A 27,010-nucleotide genomic window follows, 5' to 3' on the forward strand; every position below is an offset into this window, starting at 1 on the left:
GGCTCGGAGTAAAAGTCTGGGGCTTTTGGCTCAGTTCAGCTAAACCTGATTCCATCATCTCTGCCTCACACACAGTTCACCCTTTATCTCCCGGACCCTGTATGAGCAACACCGTAATTACCCCAAGCCAAGCACCCTTAAAGCCTGAGTCACACTTAACGCTTTTCTTTTGTCATGTATTCTTTTTAAGATTTTATTTACTTACTTGAGAGAGAGAGAGAGCACAAGCAGGGGGAGCAGCAGAGGGAGAGGGAGAAACAGGCTCCCCGCTGAGCATGGAGCCCGACATGGGACTCAACCCCAGGCCCCTGGGACCACGAACTGAGCCGAAGGTCAGGTGAGCCCGGAGTTTGTGCGCTTCTCATGGCGCTGTGGTTGTGGGCCGCAAGCCCATTCCGTGAGGTCTGTTCAAGGATTTGTTGAAAGGAAGAAGGACGTTTGTTGACTGCTAGAAGCAGAGCGGTGTCCAGGAGAGCCTGGCCCAGAATGCAAACTCAGCTGGTTCTGTACCACTTCTTAGCTCCCGTGTGCACAGTCAGCCTGTCTTTGTTCTTGTATTTAAGTGGAGCACTGATATGTCTTTGTTGGCTTACTTGTTTTCTGATACCCCTCAGTAAAATTCATGACTTGATGCATCCCCTTTCTAGAACTTTCTCTGGTGCCTTCCGGACACGTCACCCTGTGCCTTCCTCTCAAGGCACCTGGCAGCATCATAAATTAAAGTGTCATTCAGGTCTGAATAAAAGCGTTCCTGGAGGAGGAGGTCAGGGAGCGAAGGTCTGCAGGGACGCTAGGCGAGGTGGCTGTGATATTTCTCTGTTACCTGCTGATGGAGAGTAGGTTGTCAGCCCTGAGCACGCTATGATTTAGCCCCACAGAGTGTAGAGTTGTGGGGTTGGTTTGGGCCCGGGCGTGGCCACATATCAGCTGGCTTGAGGAAGGTAAGTTTGGGTCTAGAACAGAGACAACAACTTTCCTCACCAGTTGTTCCGATGGAAAAATGAGAGGCTTTGTAGCATAGAAGGCTATAATATCATGAAATGTCCTTCTACTGGTTTTCTTCCCCTACTGAGCTAAGAAGTGGAGTTTGTAGAAGGTGAAAACGGATCAGGAAATGCCACAAAGTATAAAGCCCCTGGTACCGAAGGTGTGAGACTACAGCTCTCATCCAGCCAGAACCGTTCAAACAAGTCACCAGAAAATGGACTGGAGCCTAAAGCAATCTGTAGGGCTGTGTTCAGGAAGGTCTCCGACGGTGACCAGCCCCGCCTGTGCTGGTCCCATCCACAGCACCCCACGCTGCTGGTCTTGTGGGTGACCCCCACAGACTGATGTTCATTCGACCCCAATCTTATGCAGAGCACAGGCCTCCCTACCCGCTCTCTGAAGGAAGAGCATTCCTGTGAAACGCAGCGTGAGCCCACAGGACATAGACCAGAGACGGACCCGTCTCCCAGACGCACCTTCCGCCCACTTCGTTTCTGCACCAGCTCAACTGCCTGCTTTTCTGAACAGAAGGACATCTACAGAGGGTTTTCGCTGGTGCGAGAGAAGCCCCAGCCGTGCTCACAGGTCTTCTGTACGCGTGCAGTGGGCTGACGCCAACTCTCCGAAAGCAGGGACACCTGCCTTTTGTCTGGGGCGTGAGGCCGCCGGGCACAGTCAAATCGTGAGGCAGCAGCCTTGGGTGGCCGCACTCACCGGCTTCCGAGTTTGTAAGCCATTGCCGAGAGAGGATGGTTGTGAACGTTGGCCTCCTTGGCCAATTTACCCAGTACTTGGGTAAGTTTAACGCAGGCAGCGAGCTTGTTAGCTGTGTGCAGGGTGGCTGGTTCTCCCTTTGATCATGTGTTTACAGTGGTGAGTTCTGTCCCCAATGAGACATGCCTCACGAACCGTCACATGGGTTGATAAGGCGTAGCTCGAGAAGACACGAAAATTGGGAAACGTGTGGGAGGAGCACACCGCTGCTGCTGTTTCCTCAGAGCGTTTCCGTGTGAACGTAGCAGAATCTCCAGGTGCTGAGGTACAAGGGAAGATGCATAGATATTGAGGGAAGGCGTTTCCTTCCTGTGGCTTCCTTTCTGTGGGTAGCAGGAGGCCAGGTCATCTGTTTCGAGGCAGAGGGAAGACAAGCCGAGTCGTGGGTTCCAAATGGACTAGGGATCTGGAATTTCTTATAACAGACTCCAGGCAAGAGTCTGCCCCACAGGGATAATGTTGGCCATGGGGATGAAAGCACAGGGAGTCCAGTCGAGGGTCTCGGGATAGCATTGTGCGGGGACAGCGTAGCTACCCCTGCAGTGAGCACCGCGCTGCCTGCCGGGCCGTCGGGTTATCTGTCAGATGACCGCTGTGCCCTGAGACTACCCAAACGTCGCAGGTCAGCTACGCTCACATTTAAAAAAATAATGCTGGGAAGTGGGATGAGTTGAAATGTAGCAATGTCATGGTTCTATTTCTTGTTTGCAAGCCTTAGAAACTTGCTTGGGTGAGTATAAAGAAAAAAGGAGAATCAGTAGAAAGTGTCTGAAAATACTTCATGTCAGTGGGCCTCACAGGAGATCGGAACCAAGGCAGTCAGTACACCCTCCTCACTCTCGTTTCTGCATCTTTCCTTGTGTCTGCTCACTCCCATTCCCTCTTTGCTCTCATAGTGGGGAAGGGCACCTCTCCGCCTCCTCAGAACCCTGTGCCAACGGCTGTTCTCTCTCCTCTCCACCCAATGGCTTCAACTGGAAGAGTTCGTTCTTGTTGAACTGTAAGTGTCCTCCAGTCTCTCCCAGCTGAACAAGCGACCGTGCTATTCCTTTGTACTCCTTCCAAGCCAGATCTCCTAGGTCTGTAGAAGCTGCCTGCCTTCTGGACCCAGTGCCCACCAGTCCCCCCTTTCACCGGGTTGTCAGAGAGGTCCATGCAGCTCAATCCAGTGGACTTCACGGTAGAATGGAGCAAGGCTGGACCTGACATGCACGTGGCACACGGGCAGCATAAAAGAGACTTGGACAGCTGGAGGGTAGGAATCCGGTCCCTGGAAGACAGGAGGGCAAGGACATCAGTAGCCCTGATGGGTAGGGAACCGACGGAGCCATTCAAGGAACGGCAGCAGGGCACCGAGGGTACAAAAGAAGCAAACAGAACACTCAGGATAAAAGACTGGACCAGGGGGCGCCCGGGTGACTCAGTGGGTTAAAGCCTCTGCCTTCGGCTCAGGTCATGATCCCAGGGTCCTGGGATCGAGCCCCATATCGGGCTCTCTGCTCAGCGGGGAGTCTGCTTCCTCCTTCCTCTCTGCCTACTTGTGATCTCTCTCTCTCTCTGTCAAATAAGTAAATAAAATCTTAAAAAAAAAAAAAAAAGACTGGACCAGGAGTAGAAAGATGCACAAAACTGCCCTGCTGACTTGGGTTTCACTAGGGATGGGCAGCCACCAGCTGAGAGTGAGGAAAAGCCCAAAATAGAAGCAGGAGACAGAGCAGACAATTACTGTATCCCTCACGCTGAGTCAGGTATGTGAAACAGGACTTTGAACTCATTAAAGCATGTCTGATAGTATCTTTAACCATGAAAGTCGAAATGCTTGGAAATGGAGCCTCGGGATGTACAGTTTACAAGACTGGTGCGTGGTTTTATGTAGATCTAATTACACAGCCTTCCACTGGATTAGCCTCACAAATCAGAACGAGGGTGAACGAGGTCAGCAATGCCGTGACAGCACAGGCTTTCTAAAATTCACCTGCTGCCTACTGTCAACTCAAGTAGACACTTAATATGTTCTATTTTTTCCCTCTACACAACCATCCTTCTGCTCTGCTAGGAGCTTATGAACAAAAATACGATCTCTGACAGATGGGGTGCCACTGGTTCACTACTTGAGTTGACAGTCCATATGCAAACGTAGCAAACATATTTTGTAAATTGTAAGACCCCGTGCCATTGTGAAACATAAAAGGCGATCATAACACAAAGTGGAATGTGGGTAAGTCCTGAGCTGGGAACGCTGAGGTTCGGAGCCAACGGCCAGGGGAGAATTCTTGAGACGTCGTTGTGCAAGTGGTTTTATTAAAGCCCGGGGACAGGACCCATGGGCAGAAAGAGCTGTGCTGGGACAGTGGCCCGTCACATATTTTCAAGTTGGGAGGGGGTCAGGGACAGCACAAGCCTCCAAGGTGATTTTGAAACAAGTTTTCGAGGACTCTGAGGGAGCTAGCTATTGTTAGGAAAGGGCATTTGTTACTGTTTAGTAAAAACTCCATCATGAGACCCTTCAGATGGATATCGGGCCCAGAGGCCTGGGGGATGATGGCTAACATACATTTTGGGGGGAGAGATAAAGGAACTTACAATTTCCGTATGTTTAAAGTAGACTCACAGGATCCTGGGGTCGGGCTAAGGCTGCCTTTTACCCTTCACAAAGTGTCCCAGAGGAAGCTCCCTTGCCTGTTTCAAGGTCAGGTCACTGGGCTGTAGGCAGTGAGGAAATTTAGTTTTTTTTTTCTTTTGTTTCTCACATCCACTGCACATCACATGGAAAACGATAAACGTGATCCCCATTGGACTGATTAAAGATCAATATACATCGCCAAGCCGGGGCGCCAGGGTGGCTCATTGGGGAAGCTGCTGCCTTCGGCTCAGTCATGATCTGGGGTCCTGGGAGGAGCCCCACGTCGGGCTCCCTGCTCAGTGAGGTGTCTGTGTCTGCCTCCGCCTGCCGCCCTGTGCGCACTCTGCTCCCCACCCCGTGTCAAATCACTGGGCCAGGTTGAGCTGAGTGAGGGTAAGCGGCCGGACCCTCGGGGCTCCCCGCGCTCCCTTACCTGCAGCATTTTGGCCAAGGGGTGCAATCTCCCCCTCGCCTTCGCTCTTCCAAGATGCCGTGCAACCCCCCACCCTGAGCCCCGCGGGTCCTGTTTGGGCTCTCGAAGCTGTGGTTGGAGCTTGTGAGTTTTAATCCGAGACAATCCTCTTTTTTCAAGAGCAAATTACGATTGGGAGTAAATCCGGATCCGGCGCTGGGTGGGACCGCGGTTGAGATGGGCAGGAGGGTGGGCTGGTGGGGGGTGGGGCTCTCTTCCTGTCTGACTGCCTATGGGACTCTTTTGACCTTGGTGGGTCCGCAGCTGTGGCTGGGCCCGGGCCAGGAACACGACGGCGGCACCTGGCTGGGAGAGCGGGGCGCCGGCGCTGGCACGTGGGCACTGACCCCACAGTCCGTGTCCGCAGCGCACGGCGGGTGAGTGTGCAGCTGGGCGTCGGGCTCGCAGGGACGGAGGCAAACGCAGGGTGTTGGTCCCGCACTCCCCAAGCCTGAAGCAGGCCTGCGGGCATTGAACCGGGGGAAAACCTAAGTGTCCGGGGTGCGGCCCGGGGCATCCACCTCTCCGGCCTCCGCAGCCGTGGCCCCAGCCCACGGGGTGAACCGTCACCGCCGCGGTGCACAGGTCTGCGCCTGCCTGCCTGCCTGCCTGCCTGCGGGGGCCACACTGGCCCGGCCGGAGGGCCCCAGACTCCGCAGTGGGAGCCGGGGCTGCTGGCCGCTCCACAGAGCCCAGGGGTGTTGGGGCTCTTGGTGCCAGGACTGCTGTGGGGAGCTGCGGATGGTCGATTTGGGTCCCGGACACTGGGTGCTCCATGAGGATGGGAAGATGGCGACAGGCTCCCTCGGGGCATTCGCGTTTGGGAAGGGCGGGTCGCGGGGGCCACCACCTTCCCCGCTGAGGGGTGTGGGTGTGCCAAGTGCTCTGGGAGGTTCCAGGGGCCTGCGGCGGCAGCACTTCCGTCCCCAGACCGGCCGGTGGCTGAACAATCTGGACCAGGGCCTCTCCCTAGCACCCCAGCATTGCTGTGCGGGGGACCAGCAGGCTGCAGGGTAGGGGATGGTCCCCATCTGACATCCCGCACAGCGGCTGTGATGTGCCTCCTTTTCAGCAGTCCCCCTAATGCCATGGTCTAATGCCCCTTCTCTGTTTCACCACCAGTCCAGGGAAAGTGAGAGAAAAAAGGCCAGTGGGTTTTCTGTGCTGTTCGAGGGACTGCACCTTGAGACGGAGACATGAGAGCTGTCCCCCGAGGAGATGGGGTTCGGCCGGAACTCCCCTAGGGGCCCCAGTGCGGGGCTCACCGGAGCCTGCGTGTTCGCTGTGGGGGGCTTATCCTGTCAGTCTTCCCGAGGACCTTTCTGGTGCCTTCACAGGAGCGCGCGTGAAAGTCCGTAGAATCCCATGGTTTTCGGCGCTAGATGGGGTCTAGAGATTGTGTCCTTTCCCGTTTTCTCATGAGACGCGGTCGGAACGATGCAGCTTGCACGAGGGGGTTTGCACGGCTGCCCGAGGGAGTGCGGGGGACAGGGGGACATGGCCGTCCTGTCCTCAGGGGTAGAGTCTAGGCTTTGACACTGACTCTGCTGTGGACGAGCTTCTCGGCGTCTCTGCACTTGAAGTTCCATGAAGTGGGGTCAGTTACTCTGGCCTTCCCGGCCGCACCGATGCACAGCAGAGCCTCCGTCGTTCTTGGTGTCCCTGACCCGCTAAGGGAGCCGTGCCACTGTCTTCCTGCCGGGTGACGCATTTTGTTTCTCTCTGACCTCAGGTTGGGAGCGGTGGGCACCGGCCAGGGGCTGAGGCAGGGCGGGACGAAGGCACATGTCTCCGTAGCCCCACACCGGCTGTGGAACCCCGGTGGTGAGTCCCTGAACCCTGTAGCCTGAGCTTTGAGGGACCAGAGGTGTGACCGCAGAACCAAGGCAGGAGGAGCAGGTACATCCCATCCCGGGAAGCCATGCCAAACGTCCCCGAGGCCTCTGCATGGCCTCTCCTTCTGCACAGTGACTGGGACCCACAGAGCCCCAGGAGGGGGTCCCGTCAGCCCTGGGGGCCAGGCGGGCCAGGTGGGCCGTGGACAAAGCCGGAAGCAGACAGCGGGGAGCAGAAGCTGCTGCTGCCGGTGGCTGAGCGAGCCGAGCGGGCAGCTGAGGAGAGAGCATGCTGGTGGGAGACGTGGCTGCAGGTGAGCAGAGCTGCGGGGGTGAGGGCGGACCGACTCCCAGGCTCCGGAGCTTCATCCTCTGTCCTCGGTCTGGCCCGTGGTCACACGGGGTTTCAGCCGTTTCCGGGCTGAACAGCCCCCCGAGAGCAGGGGTGGCCTGGCTTTTCTCAGCCCCCACATCTACCTCACCCTGCAGCCCTCTGTGGAGTGGACCCCCTTACTCGTGCACCCCCCAACCTCTTGTCTTCCTTCATCTCCTTTCTGTAGATAGCGTCCCTGGCTTTATGCCTGCCCTTTTCTGTTCCTTCCCTCCTTCCACGGTGTTACTTTTCGGTCGGTTTTCTAAACCTTGTGCTTGGATAACTCCGAGTCCCCCCTGCTCTCCCAGGAGCCAGTCACCTTTGACGATGTGGCTGTGAATTTCACGCAGGAAGAGTGGGTGTGTCTAGACACCAGCCAGAGGCTCCTGTATCAGAACGTCATGGCCGAGACCTTCAGAAACCTGCTGTCCGTGGGTAAGAGGCCAGGGTTCCCTCAGTGTGCCCTCTGCCCAGGACACTCCCCAGGCCCCTGAGCAGGTAGATTGGCTCACAGCTTGCTTTCCTGACCCTGTACCTCCTCTGCCTTCCAGGTGTGAAGGATCTAGGTCACTAAGCTCAGGGTAAGAGGAGAAGAAATGTAAGCCCGCACAAAGGCAAAGATAATACTTGGCACGTGATGACGCATTGAAATTGTCTCTTCACGCAGCAATGCTCACTGCACTGCTCCGGCCGGGAGCCAGGGACTCCGTTAGGAGGGTTCCTCCCTGCTCCCAAGTGTCCCACATTAAGTCCTTAAAACAAGGCTGTGGGAGAAGGTAGCCAAGCCTGGGACCTCACTCTCTGTCTCCTTCGCGCTCCCGTCAGAATCTTTCTGTCTACCCCAGATCTGATCATCAAGCTTGAGCAGGAAGAAAAGCAGTGGAGAGCTGAGCTCCCGCTCCGTCCCCCAAGTGGAGAAGGCCTCCCTTCAGGTAAGCATGCCCAAGGAGGGGGGCAGGCGAGGGCCCAGGTTGGGCCCCGGGCAGGTGGAAGGCTGCCTCAGAGCCCTAGGGCTGAGCACGTCCTCGCCCAGCCTGCATCCTTCATGCCAGGCCTCACTTGGAGCCACAGGAGGGCTTGAGACCATGTGCTCACGTCCCTTGGCCCTGTGGGAATGTGTAAGTGTTGAGGACAAGCGGATGTCTGCAACTGCAGGGATTGGGGTGGCTCTAGGTTGCCTATGTCCCCTTCAGGAGAACAGGAGAGGAAGGGACATGAGCTTATGCTGAGCCCCAGTAGAGACCTGTTTGAGCTGGAACAGGAGGGAGAGAGGTTTCCGGTGGGGCTGACCATGGGCACCACTTCCCGTTCTAGCCGCGTGACTTAAGGCACTGCCTTTCCCTTAGGTGTCCCCATTTGTACAACGTAGGAGGTCCCCTGTGGGTGTCATGGGAGCGGGAGATACTGAAAGTGAGAGGAAATGGACTTCAGGAAACGGGGTTATAGGTCAAAGTGTCATCTCCGCTCTCGCTGAAAGACTCTCCACATTAAATGTCGACTGACTTTTAACTGGGAAACACGGAGGTCTGTCCTGCCTGCCGCCCGTGAAGTGCTCTAGGGAGAGCCAGCGTGTGGGGGGGGCGCAAGAGGGCACTGGGGGGTGAGGCTGATGTGGCGAGTCCCTGTCCCTCCTCCACCGCAGGCAGTGGGAAGAAGGCACTTGAGGAAGAGACGCAGAGGCGGCCAGATGGCAAGGAGGCCCCGGCCTGCGGAGGGACGGGCCCGGCCTCTGTGGCCCCGGCATCCGCACCGAAGACCTCCGCGCTGCCCGCGCCCCAGGCCGGGCCGCCCTTCCTGTGCCAGCCGTGTGGCCGGAGTTCCGGCAAGCGCGCCAGCCTGCGCAGCCAGCAGTTCGTGCACAGCGCCCGTGCGGCCGGCAGCTGCGGCCAGTGTGGGAAGTGCTTCCGAAGCCCCAGGGAGCTCGGCTGCCACAGGCGCACACACCTCGGGGACAGGCCCTTCTGCTGCCCCCTCTGTGACAAGACCTACTGCGACGCGTCGGGGCTGAGTCGCCACCGCCGCGTCCATCTGGGTTACCGGCCCCACTCTTGCCCCTGCTGTGGGAAGTGCTTCCGGGACCGGTCCGAGCTCAGACGCCACCAGAGGACACACCAGAACCAGGAGCCCGTCGGGACCGTCCCAGGCACCAGAGCTCGGGAGCGCACCGACGAGAGCCCGGGGTCCAGCCAGAAGCTTGTGGCTGTGACTCACGCCCTGGTAGCCACGACTGGAACCCAGGACCCTGTGGCCAAGACGCAGCCAGGGATTGACAGGAAGCCCGTGACCACCGTGAGACTGGGGGCCGCAGCCAGTGCAGCCCCGGGACCCGGGATGCGGATGCACACGCCCAGCCTGAGAGCCCCCTGCCTGGACCCCAGGTCCCACGGCCCCCCAGTGAAGCCCTCGAGACCCAAGGTGTTCTCTTGCCCCCATTGCCCTTTGACTTTCGGCAAGAAAGCGTGTCTCTCCAGCCACCAGCAGGCCCATGTCTCCGGGCAGCCCCGCAGCTGCTTCCGCTGTGGCAAGTCCTTCAGCTCATCGTGGGCACTGGTCAGACACCAGCAGACACACTGGAGGCAGAAGACCTACCGTTGCCCAGTGTGTGATGTCTGCTTCGGGGACAGGGACAGCCTCCTGCGCCACTGGGGGGACTCCAAAAGCCGGGACCTGTGTCTGGGCAACCTTCAGGTGTGCTGGGCCATCCTGGGCCAGTGGCTTAGCTTCTTTCATGATGCCCCCCCTTTGTCAGGGAAGGAGATGGACCTGCCCCGGGATGCAGGCTCCCAGGAGAGGGCGCGAAGGGCGGGGAGGGGACCCCAGAGCGGGGAGAGCACATGAGCCCAGGCCTTGCCGACGGAGGTCTTCTTAGTGCTTGCTTCTCCTACCGATGTGCCTGCAGGGTCGGGGGACCCCGCAGGAGGAGAGGGGAGGGGTGACAAGGGAAACGCTGAGAAGTCGGGATGAGAAGTGGCACACGGAAACTCCTGTTAGTGTTAATTAGCACCTGCCATTTTCTTTGTGTCTGAGAGACCGTCAAGTGGTAACTGTTGAGGAGACAGTGGCAGCTGTGATAGGGATAAGACGGGAGCCAAAGGAGGTGTGGGGGGTCAGGGGTCCCATCCATGCAAGATGGGAAGTCCAGGCAGTGTTCGGGTGCTGCCCTTGCTGCTGCACATGCGGCAGGGTGGGGGCAAATTTGGGGCGCCCCAGGGTTCTCGCTCTCCCTGCTCCTCCCCTGCAGCCTCCACACCTCAGCTCTGTCCCTCAGGACTGACGCTGGGGAAGCAACAGCCACCGTTGGCGATGTTGGCGGACAGGAATCGGTAGCAGGGAGGCGGCTGGTCTCAGTCCTGCCTGTGTTACTGAGCAGCGCAGGTATCCTCTGTCCGCTTGGCCACAGCCAGAGGCGGCTTCCAGAAGGAGGGCAAGGAGAGTGGCCGGGGTGGGCAACCAGATGGGGGGAGGAAGGTAGGGGGGAGAAGAGGACTCAGCCTTCCTGGAAATGCAGATTGGGTGTCCCTGTGGCGAGGAGGCAGTGAGTGTGCGGCGGGTGGATGTCACACCCCTGAGAGCCCATGCGAGGGCTGGCCAGGCTGCCCTCCACGCTGGCCGGGATGCAGCGTCGCTCAGAAGGGGTTTCCTGGAAGGAGGAGGAAATACCCTGGCAGATCTGTGTGTACCAAACCTTGATCCACAGAGAGGAAAGGCCCCCAGGAGTCCCCTCGCCTCTGCCCCCACCCCCCACTGCAACTCTGGCTGGCAGGAGGTAAGGCCCTGTGGGTGACAGGGATGGGGAGGGACGGCCACCCCGCCCCCCGCCCCCCTCCTTCCTGCCTTCCTGGTGTTCCATTCTCAGCTTACAAAGGGAGAAGAAAACTTACTTAGCTCCTCAAGAAACTGCCCTGGGGGGGGAAAAAAATCCATGACTGGGGGAAGATGACCAGCCCCCTCCCCACACAGCCCCTGCCCCTGCTCTGCAGCAGCCTCACGAAGCTCAGTGAGGGGTTCTCCAAGGACCCTGGAGTTGGTCCTGGGGACAGAGGAGGAAGGAACCCCCATCCCTCCCCACCGAGAGTCTGTCCCCCAACCCCGGCCCCATACCTGCGAGTCTGCGGTGCAGCCAGTGGTAGCAGATGACCAGGGCCAGCAGGGGTCCGAGCACCGGCACCAGCACGAACAGGGTTATCTTCCAGCAGGGCACCCTCAGGAAGTGGGGGTCTGAGCCGTGGCCACAGAACAGACTGGGTTAGAGGGTGTCCCCTGCGCCACTCCCCCCTCCCCCCCACCGTCTGCGTATTGTTGGGCTGCTTAACCGGCTTAACCGGCCCAAGAGCACGGCTCCGTGCAGAGTCCAGGCATCTGGGGACTCTGGTGACAACGACCCCGGTTCTCGCCAACCTCTAATCGAATTCAGCATTTCTTCCATTAAAAACGGAGGCCACAAACCAGTTGTCAGCAGCACCTATGACCCTACTGCCAACAGAAACCACAGATAAACTTCCATTCCCACTGGAGTTGTTGCTGAAATCTGCGAATATCTATCAATATTTGGACAAAGTTACTGGGCCTGCTGCTTCGTTGTTACTTAGTGCGGTTTTGTTGTTTAAAGAAGCGTTTGTCACTATATGACAAATGGGTTTATATTTTGGTGCCTGTACTTCAGTGGCTTTCTCAGCAACTGTACGTGTTATCTGCAACCCTTTTAAAAACATTATTCTGGAGAAGGGTCCATTAGGTTTCACCAGAATGCCCAGGAGATTCATGGTACCAAAAGATGGTACCTTTGCTTTGAATCCACCCAACAGAGATCACTTTCCTCCCTTTGTGGAGTGCGTGGTCTGCACCCTGATTGGGGTCCTAAGTGCTAGGGAGGGGTGCCCCCTGTTCAGGAAGGCTGCTCAGGGCAGCGACCGACCCTCTGTGCTCTGCGTTAAGGCATCTTAGAATTTCTGCAACATCCATCCAGCGGGGATGTGGGTGCCCCTCTGTTGCAGGCATTGTCCTTCAGCACTGGGGACTCTGCAGCGAACAAAAAGGACAGGGATTGTAGTCTTGAAGGGCCAACACTGTAAAGGGGCTTGGTGTGTCTTCCTCCAGGAAGCCTTCCCTGCTCAGTCCTGTAGAGTCACGTGTTCTGTGCTTCCGAGGACACTTTACCATGTGGGTTTCATCGGTGATGCATAAGTAGTCGGTCCTCCATGACATCGGTGTCATGTCCCCGGCTGGATGGCCAGCATGCCTGGGAGGTCCTGGGTCCCTCCCCTCCATAACCCCTGCATGCAGACCTTGGTCTCCTTGCTGCAGGGGTCGGCCAGCCGGGCTCCTGGTACAGGTTACCGGCATAGTTACAGGAGTGCTTGCTGGCAACATCTCACTGTGACTGACTCAAAGAAAAAGGCAGCGGGAAGGGAAGAGGCAGGAGGCCAACTGGGAGCAAGGGTTCTTATTTCCCTGCTGGCTGGGGCCCACAGACACCGGGCTGACCGGGTCCTGGCACTTACCAAACGTCCGGTGCAGGTTCTCTGAAAGGGAACACAGGGAGGGACTCAGTGGGGCACTCGGAGGGGATGCCTTCCCCTTGGAGCCTCTGTGATCCGGTCACTTAGAACTCAGGAGCGAGGGACACCCGTGGAGGAAGGGGAGCTGCTGGACTCTGCCCCGGCTGCGGCAGAGGAAGGAGTCTGGCCACAGCTCCTGGCTGGCCGCGGGGTCTGAAATACTAGCGGAGTTCCGTCGGAAGGAAGCGGACACAGGCAGAGATGGTCAGAGACAAGGACCGCGTTGGAGATGCCGAAGGGGAGGCAGGGAGAGGCAGGGAACCCGGAGGGAGGGCGACGGAAACTCACCAATCTCCGCTCGAAGCTTTCCTATAGTAGAGAAAGGCAGTACTGTTAGTCCGGCCCTGGCCGCAGATGGGGTCCCTCCCACAGCCGGCGCCCCGGGCCTTGCGCAGGCAGCGGGGTGGACGGCAGAGCCCGGGCCTTGCGCAGGCAGGGGTGTGGACGGCAGAGCACAGGCTCCGAGCTGCGGGCCGCAGGAGGCACAGGAATGCAGAACGCAGGAAGCCGGTGGGGGGCGGGCAGCAGTGCCCCGACCTGCCTCAGGTGCCCTCACTTGACCTGTGGCCGCTCTGCGCCTCCGCCTCAGGGTCTGCGTTCCCTTGGCGCCCCCACCCCGCACTGGGCTGCACTTAGTACTTGTAAAGCCACGAACGTGGGGATGCGGGAGGAGACGGGCTGCCGAGACTCGGGACGAAACGACACCCGCTCCCCGACGGCGGGGAGCGAGCTGCCCCCGGAGACCGGCGTTCCGACCGTCCTGCGTCCCCTTTGCTCAGCCAGGGGGACTGACAGCCTTTCTCCCGCGGGCGGAGTAGCGCGCCGGGGCCGGGGCCGGTCCGGTTCAAGGCGGGGAGGACCCCGACGCCCGCTCGCACACCCCAGCCCTCCCCTGTGGTCTCTGCTCTCAGGGCCGGGCGGGGGGCGGGGGAGAGAAGACCCCCAGGGCCCGGGAGCAGCCGGGAGAGAAGGGGCAGGACGACGCCCTGGGCTCACTCTGGCGCGGCGTGAGGCGGCCACGTGCGGTCCCCAGGCCGCGGGGACAGCCCCGCGCCCCGCCCCTGGCAGGTGTGTCCGCTCGCGGAAGTGCCGAGCCTCGCCCGCCTGGCGGGGAGACCCGCGGTGAAACGGGGCCGCCCAGGGAGCGCGGGGACCTGCTGCAGAAGTGAAAGCGCGCGGTGCGGTGTAAGACTCGGCTTCCGCGGCTTCGACCCGATGCCCCTCGCAACTCAGCCTCAGGCAGCCCAGCTCCAAGCCTGTTCCCCCGGGGTGGGGGGCGGCGGCCCGCCCTCCAGGCCTCACCTCTCAGTCTGTGCTGCAGGCAGAGGTAGACGAGGCCCGTGGCGATCTGCAGCAGCAGCACCGGGAGCACGGCGAGGAGGACCAGCACTCCGGGGTTGATCCAGTAGAAGGGGTCTGAAAGGCACAAGGAGCGCTGCAGCCGCGGCCCGCACTGATCCGGAGACCGTGGCGCAGGAGAAGTGGGTTGCTTCCGGGAAGGGCGCCCTGCGAAGCCCGTCTTACAGAGTTTAGGGACCAGCTAAGAGACTTAGGTCAGGTCCTCACGGGGCACCGGGCTGGGGTGAGGGGGCAGGGGATGACCATACTGACCCATGACCACCCCTCTGGAGGAGGGGGCCACAGTCCCATGAGACTAGAACACGGCCTGAGCCTGACTTGGGCCGGGATGGGGGTTAGGGAGGCAGGATCTGTGCAGTTAGAAGGGAAAACCAAATAGAGTTATTTTTAGTCATCTTTGAACTGAAATTTAGCATTTCTTCCCATTAGCAGGTCTGTAGGCAATGCGCCACAATAGTATGAAGAGAATCTGACTTTGTCATCAAGGAAAACCACTAATATTTTTATACCACGTTAGAGTGGTTTGCAGAAACCTCAAAATATATCACTTTGGTTCATCACTACTTTGAAATTACAGTAGTTCTCAGGGCCACTTCATATCTTGTAACATTTTGATAGCTGTGTGTTCAGTACAAACATGTTTTATTTCATGCATTGGAAAGATCCATCTGGGAAGGGTAAAAAAAGAAGGGCGGAGGCGGGGGAGGTTCCTGGCTGGCTCCTCAGTAGAGAACAGGAGTCTCGGTCTCAGGGTTGTGAGTTCAAGCCCCACACTGGGAACAGAGTTTACCTAAAGAAAGAGAGAGCACAGGGGTCCGTTGCCTTCCCCAATGCAGTTATGAACCCCTCCTGTGGTGGTTTGATGACAGGGGATGGGGCTGGGACCACCGATGGGGGATGGTCCTTGGCTCTGGCTCTGCCCCCTCCTGGAACTTGCCATTCCAGAATCTTGTTCATCCGCGCCCAAGAGCTCTGCCTGTCTAAGCTTAGTGTGTCCGGCTGGCTCAGCCCACCTCATCTTGTTCTCTCCTATCGTGGGGACAGATAAAGACAGGGCCATCAAGGGCACGGACCAAGAGACAGCAAGGGACAGCACGCAACTGGACCGAGAGGGTTTCTTAGGTAGGAACCAAATCCTTCCAGCTGCAGGTTAAGGCTCTTATCTGTTATGTTCCCCAGAAGAAAATGTGGCCAGTTCTGCTCTCCAAGTTCTTATCCCAAGTTCCCTGCAGCAGTGTGACTAGGCAGGTACAGACTTGCATACCTTCACAAAGTGCTAGAATCATAAAACAGGAGAGAAGGAGCCATTAGGGGCCTGCCGATGGAAAGCAACAGGAGACGGTATCACCTACGAACGCTTGCAAGAGTAAGTTAAGCCTGGTTGTGCTTCTCTGTCACGTTACAAGAAATACAAGCATGGGGCACTGTGTAAAACCGAATGGGGATGGAACCGGAGAGCTAGACCGTGGGAGACGCCACAGGGCCAACAGCAGCGTGTGGATCTCGGTTAGACCTACTCAAACTGAACAACTCTAGAAGTATATTTGGGAGGCGAGCAGGGGAATTTGAACAGAGAGTGGGCATTCAGGATATGAGGGAATTTTTGTTAACTTTAAAAGACAGGTGGATAGTATTATGTTTGCGGTTTTTTAAAAGAGTTCTTCCCTTTTAAAAGAAGTGGTACATTCTTTTTGTTTGTTTTCCAAGTAAACTCACCCCCCATTGTGACCTTGAGATCAAGAGTCACTGAGATCACCCCAGATGACCTTGAGATCATGAGTCATGTGCTCCATGGACTGAGTCAGCCAGGTGCCCTTGAGTGACCCATTCTTGCACATTTAGTGATTTAATGATAATAATGCCTAGGATTTGCCCTGGTAATTCAGTGAGGGAGGGTGGAGACAAGCGGGTTAGGCGACGGCGGTCTGTCTGTCCGCCTGGGTGTCTGCCGCAGAAAGGGGGTGGGACCCTCGAGGCTCCATGTAATAGTCTCTCTGCTTCTGCAATGCTTTTAAGTTTCATAATGAAGCGTAGGAAGAAAGGATTAGAGAAAATAGGTAGTAAAATCACAAAAATGCAAGGAAAAATAAAGTTGGAAAGAAAGAGAAAAGACTCTGGAGAGAATGTGGGGAGGTAATTATTTGCTCTAACAGTCACTGCATTTCAGTCCTCGCTCTGGCTTGGATTCCTGCTCCCCAGGCGAGGGGGGCGGTCCCTTGTTTTCTTGTAAAACACTTTCCTTAGACTCTTAGGCACGCAGACTCTGAGATGGGAGGAACGGGGTTGGAACGTTGAAAATCAACCCAAAGAAAAACGTTGTCCCCTGAGGCAGTTTTATTTTGTTTCTCCCTTTCTTTCTTTTCTTCTTCCTTCCTTCCTTTTCTTTCCTTTCCTTTTCCATTTCCGTTTCCCTTTCCTTTCTTTCCTTTCTGTTCCTTTTCCTTTTCTTTCCTTTTCCTTTCTTCCTTCCTCCTTGCCTTTCCTTTCCTTTCCTTCTCTCTTTCTCTTCCTTTTCCTTCCTTTCTTCCTTTCTTTCTCTTTCCTCCCTCGCTGGCCCGCTGCCCGTCCTCACGAGCACAGGTCCACGCAGGTCCAAGCCCCCAGCAGAGCCAGCTGGGCACACACCAGTCCAGGGCGTACAAAGCCATTTTCATACCCCGGACGCCCTCCTCCAGACACAGGGCTTTGTTGTCGCGCACACAATGCCATCTTCTGGCCGCGACGCACAGAAGCCACAGATTGTCTGATAAGCATGTGCGGAGCCGCAGAAGGCCCCTGAGACACTGTTTGTTCTTCAGTCCACAGCAGTGAGCAGTAAGGGCCCCCTCCCTCCGCCACGACTGCGAGGGGACCGAACCACAAATGCCCAAACCCCCATCATAAAAAGGCACCCAGGAGCAAACTCGGAAGGTAGCGTCCTCTTTCACGTTTGCTCGTTTGTGTAGTTACTTGGAGCATGTTTTCCGGGGATGTTCCTCATCCAATAAACAACCACACCCACCGGGGGAGCCTCTGTGGTGGGCTTGGGTCGTTGGGTCCTGTGGAATCGCGCCTCCATTTAGAACAAACAAACAAGAAGACATTCCAGAGCCAGACTTGGAAGGAAGAAAGTCCGCTTGACCCTGGAATTCATTCAGGTTATTTGCATCCCCTCTAGTGGCAAAAACAACCAGGAATGGACGATTCTGGGTTGTGCTGCCTCTGTTTCTCCGTTTCTTTATTTTATTTAAAAAAATGTTTGTGTGTACTCGCACTCACTTAACTGTCCTGTGGGACCCTCTCATAGTCTCCTCTCCTATCTGCTCTTCCTGCGGCCGCGACCGTGAAGTCTGTGCCGGGTCCCCACCTCCTGCAGCCCCTCACACAGAGCCCCCAGCCGGGGACATGGCCCTTTCCCTCCTCCTCGCCCTGACTCAGGCCCGGCTTCTTCCCCACCCACCCACCCACCCACCCGGCCGGCTGGGAGCGTGTGCACTCCTCGGTCCTGCAGCGGCGGGGGCGAGTCGTAGGGTGGCCTATCAGCTGAGAGGGTCCAGTCTCCGAGGGAGGTCGCACCCCGCAGACACTCACCTTCCACTCTCAGTTCCATGGCTGCCTCCTCCTGGTAGGAATGATCCCGGAAGAAGCAGGTGAACCCTCCTTCATCGGAGAACCTCACATTGCGGATCCTGAGGGTCACCTTCCCCTCGCCCATGGCTTCTTTCAGCAGTTCGGTCCGTCCCCGATATTCAGGCGCCTGCTCTGCGTCCTGGTCCTTACCGTTTCGGTAGAGATGGACCACCCTGGAGAAGGGGGGCCGGTACCAGCCCACCTCCATGCCTGTGGCATTCTTCCCAGGGTAGATGCGACACGGCAGCTCGGCCTCGTCCCCCACCAGCGCCCGGATGGGGTGGCCCGGTCCTATGACCCTGAACTGACCTGTCCAAGACACCAAAGAAAAGAAACCGAGTCACGGGACCTGGACACAGAAGCACATCCTGGGAAGGGCTGCGTCCTAGAGCCAAGGAAGAAGACACTGATTCGCATACGGAGTTCTTGAACCGGGGTGGGGAGATCCCCGGTTACAGAGGTGCGAGTGCCCTGGATGGGAGGAACGTTCTAGTATGTGGTCACCCAGCAGAGCTGCTCCTGCCGACTGTCTCCATCTCCGACTCTCTAGCCCAGCTGTTAGGTCCCATCACGGGACGTGGTCCTGGTGTCTTGCAGTTTAATTTTTGGGATGGGGGGTGGGGTGGTGGTGGGGGGGTGGGGGGGTGGGCCCTGTCTGAACCTAACCAAACCGCTCCCTACTTTCCCCTGGTGGCTTTGCTTTTGTCCTTGTTCACACCCTGTTTCCTAAATGTCCCCGCTGGGGCTGGCTTTACTTCCTCCTCTCCTCCTGCCTTCAGCCCAGGCTCCCAAACTTCTTGCCATGTGGAGTATGTCAGCCAGACTCAGAGCTCCCAGAAGGGAAGATTGGTTTCCCGTGACACTTGCTAGGATTTCTCAAGGGGTAAGTGGGGCTGGGCCTCCCCTGTTGGGAGGGGAGAATCTCCCTGAGGCGGGGAATCTGTCTTCTGGTTGTTTTTCCTTTATTTCCCCCCAGCACATGACAGCAGGGCTCCTGTGGGAACTCTGAGTGCCGGATCATGTGGGGGAGAGCTCTCAGTGATGGGATGCTGCCATTAAGCATTGATCACCACTTATCAGGGGACGGGCACAACCTCTTCCCGTTCCACCCTGACGCCAGCTCCAATCAGCAGTCATTAGTCTGAGAAAGCAACACAGAAAAGGTCGGTCAGGATAAGCGCGAGGAGACCTGGCTTGGGGCTGCGCTATGGATGCATTATGGAGCTCGGGCCCGATTCCGAAGCGCGCAGGGAGCCCGTCAGCACACCCAGGTTGTGGACAGGTAATGTGCGACGCACCTCAAGGATGAATTGAAGGTGAACCCAGTGTCGCCTCAAGGCAGAAATAAAGGTCAGTCTTACCTGCGGAGCTGCAGGACAGCTGGAGGAGGAGGATGAGGGAGGGGAGGCAGCTAGGCAAGCAGGAGCTCCACGAACTAGCCATCTCCGTGAGGACTGGGGCAGAGCGTCCCTGCAGCAGGGTCAGGCCAAGCAGAGGCCCTCGGGGTGCATGTCCCCTGCCTCTGACGAAGCCTGAGGGAGGATCCGGGAGGCCGGTCTCCTCCAGGCTGTGCTGCAGCTGTGCTCCCAGGAAGGGCCGAGTCAGCCCCACCAGGCACTTACACAAAAGGGCTACTGACCCAGGGGATGACCGGGGCCTGGAGCAGAGGCCGCCTGGTACTGGCTCCCCCCAGCCCCTCCTGCAGCCCAGCATTCCTGGGGCTTCTGGGGGTGACTGCTCACTGGGCCTCGGGAAGGGCTGTCCTATGGGCTGTGAGGTTCCGTCAAGCCCTCTCTTCCTGCTGTCTGCCAAGGTGGAAGAATTACTGTGGGTTTTAGGAAAGGGCAGGCCGACATTCTCCCTGACCTCTAACTGCCCTCTCTCCGACGCACGGCCAAACTGCCTTCCTCCCGTTCTAACGTGTGTTGGATCGCTTGGGCCTGTTCCCAGAGAACACAGTTGGGAAGGGCGTGAGCTGAGCGTTGCCTGTGCTCTGAGAGGCCAGCATGGAGGAGGGAGGCTCCGGCAGGGCCCATTTCCCCCCTTGGCGTCATGCTCTGACTGTCTCACTGTCACAGGGAAAAGTGAGACCTGGAATGGAAATAGTACCTTTTTCCTGCCCACAGACTCAGAAGCTCCATTAAGAGTAAGACCAGCGGCGTCACTGATGGGAGAACAAGGGCAAAGGAAAAGAAAATGACACTTCCTTACAACCTACAGTCCCCTGACAAGTCCTTGGAAAGGGCAGTGACCTTCCTCTGGGAGCTCAGCCGCCTCAACGTTAATACCCTGCTAAGAGCAGAGGGCGACCCTAGCTTAACATTATCCTGACCCCCAGGATCCTGTAAGTCTACTTTAACATATAAAAATTCTTCAGAAGTTTTCTTTATCTCCAAACCTCCCAGGATTCGAGCTGCCAATCGGGCCCCAAGCATATGGCCCACCGATATACATCTGAAGGGTCTCATGGCTCAGGTTCTACTGGACAGTAATAAATGACCCTTCCCAACAACAGCGAGCCCCCTCCAAGTCCGGGAAACCTCGCTTCCAAAGTCCTTAGTGGTTATGCTCTCCCTGGCCCCCTGGCAACTTGACAGTATGTAAGGGGCACTCCTCGGGCCCCGGTGCAGCTCTCTCTGCCCACGGGTCCTGTCCCCCTGCTCCAATAAACCACCCTCTTGCACCAGACACCAAGAATTCTTTCTTGGCTATTTGCTCTTGAGCCCTAACTTTTTCACATCAGTCACCAAATTTGAAAAGCGCATTTGCCAATCTTAAAGTAAGGCTGTCTCACAAATAAGAAAAAGGTCAGGATGGACAGTTTAAAACCATGTCGTCCAACACACTCATCACTAGCCACAGCGGTCATTCAGATTAAAATTAAGTAAGATTTGAAGTTCAGTTCCTTGATCACCAGCCGTGTTTCAAATGTTCAGCAGCACACACAGCTAGTGGTTAACACACGGGACAGCTCGAACAGGGGCCACTGTCGTCATCGCAAGAACTTACACTGGGCAGCACTGATCAAGGGCCAGGAACTCCACCCGGGTGTACGTTTTCTGCTTTTGTCTGAGATGAGCCCCAGGAGCTGGGAGAACAGACTGGTCAGCTGAGCCCAGAATGGCTTGTCCCTCCTTCCCGCAAGGCGGCTGGAGTTGGGCACACGCAGGCTGGCCACTCTGGAGCCGTGAAGGTGACTGCCAGGTCGGGAGGGGTCAATCAGGTGGGAGGGCAGGCTCTGTGCTTGCCTGAGTGTCTCCCCGGGGGCAAGGTACCTCCCTGGGCGGGGCTGGGAGTCGTGCAGTTGTCGTCCAGTTGTCAAAGCTGGATGGGAGACAGGTGGGGTGCAGGGCTGGGAGAGCAGAGGGCCAAGAGGTGGCCAGTTGGCGGCGTCGGGGCACTCAGTCAGCTAAACCTCTGCCTTCAGCTCAGGTCCTGGGATCGAGCCCCGCATCGGGCTCCCTGCTCAGTGAGGAGCCTGCTTCTCCCTCTCCTTCTGCCTGCTGCTCTCCCTGCTTACGTGTTCTCTCTCCCTCTGTGAGTAAATAAATAAAATATTTTAAAAAAAGAAGTTAGCCAATCAAAGCCACTTTGGAGAACTCACAGTGTCTCTGAAAACAAACACCAAAGAAACACCTTACTGGTTGCTTCCCTGTGGTGCCGTCCTAAGCGATTTGCTTGTATTGATTCATTTACTCCTACAACAGTTGAACTATTTCCATATGTTACAGATGAGGAAACAGAAGCACACGAATGAAGTCAGGTGCCGCAGCTCACACCACCACATTGTGGCAGGGATGGAATTTGAGCAGGTTTTCTCTCCCCAGTGAGAGAAAGGTTTTCACTCCCCAGTGCCCATGGGCACTTGTGGGGACCACACCAGTCCCGCACCGCACTCACCTTCGGGTCCTCCCCTGCCTCAGCTCTCTGGAATGCCGGTGGCCCCAGAGCTGGAGGAGCTGTCCCAGGGATGAAGTGGTCTCCGCGCAAAGGCGGTGTGAACAACAGGAGGGGGCCGCCAGGTCAAAGAAGCCAGTGGCGTCACCATTTACAGAAATCCAGGTGTTGGCGCGTCGGTTTTTGTAGGTGTGGAAAGGAGGGAGATGAACAGATGGGGTGAAGCTGCCCTGCATTGTTCAGAGCTGGGCCTTTCCCTCAGTGCTTGAGTGTGGCTTTACCTGACTTTGTGCGGCAGGTGACGTGATCGCACAGGACTTCTTGGGTTGTTCTCGTGTGCACTTCTCTCCTCGGTCATTTCTGTTTTATCTGCACCTCTCACCCACCATGTTTGATGGCAGCCTAGACCCCAGTCGTGCAGGTGGAACGGGATGCCGTACACAGCGACCGTGGGCTCCTGACCTGCTGTCTTTGTGCTGGTAGGAAGCACGAAGGAAGAGACAGCCACTCAGGGGGTTACGTGGTCAGAGCACCGTGTGAGCCCTCTGGACACTGCGTATGGCTCGCATCTCACACCAAGGAGACACACCCTGTTCCGCTTCTTGTTTCCCTTGACAAGGCATCTTTCCACAGTAACACATAATGTAGCTCCTGCGCACTTCCAAAACATTAATTTTTGTTAATTTGGTTATTCATATGCTTTGTTTCAAAATCCAAAAGGCATAAAATAATGTCCCTCGAAAACCTCCCTCCCAGCCATCAGGTGCCTTCTTTCTCTGAATCTTTCCACGTATTGGCCACTAGCGGAGGCTCCAGGAGAAATCATTCCCCTCACCTTGCAGTTTTTAAAACACAAATGGTAATATATATTTTTTTAAAGTAAGCCCTACACCCAACATGGGGCTAGAACTCACAACCGCAAGATCAACAGCACCTGCTTGACCCACTGAAGCAGCCAGGTGCCCCATAAATGGTAATAATTTATCTTAGAGACTGTTCCATATTAGTACCTAATGAATGCACTCATTAATTATTTTATACAGTGACACAGTATTTTATTACATGAATGTATCAAACTTACTTAACGAGTTTCCAAGAACATTTAGGTTGTTTCCATTTTTTAAGTCTGTTTTACAGGCTTAAATAAAAATGTATTTAATTAATTTAAATGAATACATATTTCAAAGAAATCTTATGTGTTAAGCTTTGTATTAGGCTTTGATAATTAAAGTTTCAGGAACACGGATAGATTCTTGCCTTCATGTAGATTATATTCCAATTACATTGCAGCTATGTACTTTAAAAAAAAAAGATTTTATCTATTTATCTGAGAGGGAGAAAGAGCAGAAGGGGGTGGGGGGCAGCAGTGGAGGGAGAGAGAGAAGCAGACACCCCCCCCCCCCCCCCCCCCCCCCCCCGCGGAGCAGGGAGTGGGAGGGGGCCCTCCTGCCTGATGGGGGGGGCTCGATATCAGCACCCTGAGGGCATGACCTGAGCCGGAAGAGAGAGATTCTAGTTATGTGTCACCTAAAGGCACAAGTCACAGAGTGTCAGGCCACCATTTTCCAACCTTTTGCTCTTCCATATCATTTGCTAATGAGTATTGGTCTGCTCGGGTCAGTTACAGGATGTGAGGGGCCGGGTGCCAGGTGAAACTCTGAGGCCCCTCCTCCAACCAGTACGAAAGAAGCCTTTCCTTCCTTGTGTAGGTTCGCTTGCGCTCTGTCTTGGTGGCACGTTCTCGTTTTTGCTATTTAATGTCACATTCCTTCAGGGACACAGATACTTGCCCCTGGCTCGTCTAGACAGGGGTGCATGCCTGACCCTTCCTTTCCCTCTGCCCTGACCGCTCCTGGGAAAACACAGTGTGGAGGGGGACGGCCTCTCCTGGTGGGACTGGGAGGCAGCTGGAAACCAGTCCCGCAGATGGGGGAGGCCTGACCAGCAAGACCAAGCTTGAGCCTGGGCTCAGAGGCCCTGGGACAGTCTCTCCGGACCTCACTTACAAAACACACACTGGAAGGTGAGATGGCTGAGAATTTCGAGGTGACGCACAGCATGAGAAGCCCGACACCACAGTGCCTGGCCCCTCCTGGTCCTAAGCAGAGGGCGGTGTCTGTCCCGGCCGAGTGCCCAGGAGGTTCACTGCCTTCCACGGGAGGGGAGTAGCTAGTCCCAGGAGCGTGTGCATTTGTCATATTCTTAAGTCCCGATGAATTGCCGTGCACCAAGGTGTACCCTTTGTTCCAGCGCCGGGGGTCAGGGGCGTGGCTCCCCGTGAGCTGTGATCCCGCACAGCGAACACTCCGGGCTGCGTTCACGCCCACCTGCCCTAATTTTTCTTCTGGGACTGCCTCTCGCGGTGTAACTCTCAAGAGGAATTTGACTTTTCCACTTTCCACTTTCGTGACTCTATTTCTGTAGCGCGTGTGTTTAAGTTGGTCGGGCAGCCCCGGAGGCCCAGTGACTGAGGGGCTGCGCAGGGTCTGATTTCCGTCCCTTTGACCTGGTGTTCCACAGGTGGGCGGGCCCGAATCAACCCGGCGCAGGTGACGAGCTGGGAGCATGCGCGTCGCAGGGTCAGGGGCCTTTGTGCACACTGCTGGGTTTACCCAAGTGACACCCACAGGGCAGAAGATGAGCAACAATGTTCCGCCGAAGGTTTACATTGTACCTACCAACACTTCCCCCAGTTGGGGCGAAATGGGCTGCTCCGCGGAAGCGACAGCGAGCGGTCCTGCGATCCTGGTGCGGTAGAGCGGTCAGGTGCAGGCCCCGGGAGGCCGTGCAGAGCCCCCCCTCGCCGGGCCTCGCGTCCTTCCCGTTGCCGGACCGTGAGGCCGGCGCCCAGCAGGACGTTAGGCCAGGTAACCCCTATTCCTAGCTGTACGAGCCTTCAGGAATAGAATTCGTCTCCCCATCTTTCTCCCTCGGGCTAGTTCGCTTCTTTTTCGCCTTCGCTGTTCGCGCACAAGCCGGCAGGATCCCCAGGTGCAGGCCCCAGCGCGCCCCGGTTTGCCCGGCAACAGTGACGTCATGACTCCGCCGCCGAGAATTGGCTGCCCGAGCCCCCGGGGGCGGAGAAGAGGCGGCAGCATACGCACCCACTGTTTGCCCGGCAACCGTGACGTCATGACTCCGCCGCCGAGAATTGGCTGCCCGAGCCCCCGGGGGCGGAGAAGAAGCGGCAGCATCGGCCCGCGGAGGCTCCAGCGCGCCCGGGGTTTGCCCGGCAACGGTGGCGTCACGACCCGCCCCGACGAGAACCCGCTGCCGAGCCTCTGGGGGCGGAGGAGAAGCGGCGCATCGGCAGGTGAGAGCCGCGCGGGGTCCGGTCCAGGGCGGCACCCGCTCCGGGTCTCCCCGCCGCTGCTCGGCCGGACGCCGCGCGCCCACCGGGCAGCACCCACCTACCCGGGGCCCGCCGGTCTCCACCGGACTGCCCGGCGCTGCGGAACGCTTTGGAACCGGGCAGCGGTCCTTCTGCCTGTCCTGTCGCTGCCTGGCAGTTGCAGGCCCTCCCGGCAGAGAACACTGCGTGGGGGACCGTCGTCCCCTTGCAGCTCTGGTCCAACGGTCCCCTTGCAGCTCTGGCCCGGGAGTCCCGGTCCGGCGCCTGGACGACCCTGCGTGCACACCCGGACGGTGCGCAGAAGCTTGCACCTGAGCGTCCGACGCACATTCCAGCCTCGGTTTCGCTAACTGTGGCCTGGGGTCTGTCTCCCCACCCCCACCCCGTGGGCTTGAGGTGCGCAGTCACGGAGACCGGGGACACGAGGTGCTCGGCCGTGCCCGTCCTGCGTCTGCACCCTTTGGGACCATCCCAGCGGCCGCTGTGCACAAAAATTGGGGCCGGGGAGCAGGACTTTGTCTCCTCCCAGGAGGAAGTGTGCTGGAGGAGCGAGGGGCGGCGTGCACCCCAGCCCCGCTGCTCTCCTCCCTGTCGGGCTGTGGGTAGCTTCCTGCACTCTAGCCCCAGAGGTCGGTACTTACACTTGAACTTGATCTAGATCACACCAATATGCTGACTCAGACATCAGTGGTTCTGAACTCTCGATCCAGGGCTCGTGTGCTGACGAGGCCCTTCAGGGTCCAGGCTGGCCTGGTGGGGGTGGGGGTGGGGATGGCTGTCCTGAATGGGCAGGGAGTGGCTTTGCTGCTTTTCAGGGCCAGACACAAAGGTAGATCACTGGAGCCAGTGTCCCCCTCCCTCCCCTCGCTGTTCCCTTCTCTCCCTGTTACTAGCTGGACTCACAGATCCAGGAAAAGTGTCAGTCCTGTGCGCCATCCTCCCCCCTGCTCCCCGGAGACAGGTCTCTGCCTCTAGGCCAGGGTGTAGGTGGGGACAGTGAACAAGCCTGGGGACCACTCGGGGATCCTTCGAGTGCAAATTAGGAAGCTGAAGTCCACATTTTAAAACCTGAACCAAGCCAGGGCCACCTCTGACTCTTCATTTCAGTTCAGGTCCTGGTCTCAGGGTCCTAACTTCAGTCCAGTGTTGGGCTCTGCCCTGAGTGGGGATTTGTCCCGAGAGTCTCTCTTTCTCTCTTTCTCCCTCTGCTCCTCCCCACTCCTTCTCTCTCAAATAAAGGAGTACATCTTTAAAAAAATAAAAATAAAAACTTGAGCCAAATCAAATTGAACTAAACTGAGTCCTTTTGTTGAACCTTCTTTTGAACATAGTAATAACTTTATTTTCAAAGAAATGTAGAGTGTTTAGTTTCTAAACCTGGGGCGCCTGGGTGGCTCAGTGGGTTAAGCCTCTGCCTTCAGCTCAGGTCTTGGTCTCAGGGTCCTGGGATCGAGGCCCACATCCGGCTCTCTGCTCCGCAGGGGAGCCTGCTTCCCCCTCTCCCTCTGCCTGCCTCTCTGCCTACTTGTGATCTCTCTCTCTGTCAAATAAATAAATACAATCTTTTAAAAAAAATCTAAACCTGAAAAATGTTTGTTTTTGTGTATTTATTTTCCTTTTTCCCCATTTAAAAGTGTAAATTCAGTTAATTAACATACAATGTATTATTGGTTTGAATGAACCTTTTGACAGCCATTTTGACCCACCCGGGACTAGGTTCCCATTTGCGGTTGAGTCTCAACCTTTTTAGGTATTTGGTAATACCTTTTTAAAATGGTCTGTAATTTTTTTTTTAAGTTACGAAACAAACCAGCAGTACCTGCTTCTTAGGGGAAATGCTCCATTTGCACAGGCCGGAGTCTTGCCTGGTCACTGGCGCCGTCTACTGGCTACACTGACTTACTGCTCCGACTATGGACGGTGGCCGGCGCAGGGTCCCCAGAGCTGCCTGAAGATCAGCGGGAGGGGCGGCAGGTGAGAGCGCAGGGGCCAGTCCTGAAGTGTGCCCACGGCTTACACTTACTGGCCTGTTGACCCCCCGATGAAGTCTTGTTCGAGGACCCTCTGCTGTGTAACATCCTGAATCGAGTGCCAGTAGGGTGAGGAAATACTGTTTTGGCCTCATGTGGTTTTTAAGGTCCTCAAAACAGTTTTCCATGATTGTCCCTGTC

The 27,010-nt window shown here is 56.9% G+C and overlaps 2 protein-coding genes across 3 annotated transcripts; one reads left to right on the top strand and one right to left on the bottom strand.

Annotated features, from left to right (window-relative positions):
* Positions 1–5,645: 5,645 nt before the first annotated feature.
* Positions 5,646–9,925, top strand: ZFP57 (ZFP57 zinc finger protein). The gene is made up of 7 exons (XM_046006134.1): positions 5,646–5,869; positions 5,979–5,988; positions 6,589–6,680; positions 6,825–7,005; positions 7,373–7,499; positions 7,910–7,996; positions 8,623–9,925. The coding sequence occupies exons 1-7, from the start codon at positions 5,646–5,648 to the stop codon at positions 9,900–9,902; spliced, it is 2,001 nt and encodes a 666-aa protein (XP_045862090.1). The 3' UTR covers positions 9,903–9,925.
* Positions 9,926–10,051: 126 nt separating this feature from the next.
* Positions 10,052–19,272, bottom strand: MOG (myelin oligodendrocyte glycoprotein). 2 transcript variants are annotated; one of them, XM_046006658.1, is made up of 8 exons: positions 18,952–19,268; positions 17,552–17,899; positions 13,925–14,038; positions 12,911–12,931; positions 12,566–12,586; positions 11,166–11,282; positions 10,946–10,966; positions 10,052–10,704 (listed from the first exon to the last, which is right to left on the bottom strand). In XM_046006658.1, exons 1-8 carry the CDS (start codon positions 19,031–19,033, stop codon positions 10,691–10,693), a joined length of 738 nt encoding a protein of 245 aa, XP_045862614.1. In that variant the 5' UTR covers positions 19,034–19,268; the 3' UTR covers positions 10,052–10,690. The 2 variants fall into 2 exon arrangements, with proteins under 2 accessions (XP_045862614.1, XP_045862616.1); XM_046006660.1 differs by lacking the exon at positions 10,946–10,966 and having other exon boundaries at positions 18,952–19,272.
* Between the last annotated feature and the right edge of the window lie 7,738 nt (positions 19,273–27,010).

Source organism: Meles meles, chromosome 5 (genome assembly GCF_922984935.1).
Source record: "Meles meles chromosome 5, mMelMel3.1 paternal haplotype, whole genome shotgun sequence".
In the NCBI taxonomy this organism is placed as follows: Eukaryota; Metazoa; Chordata; class Mammalia; order Carnivora; family Mustelidae; genus Meles; species Meles meles.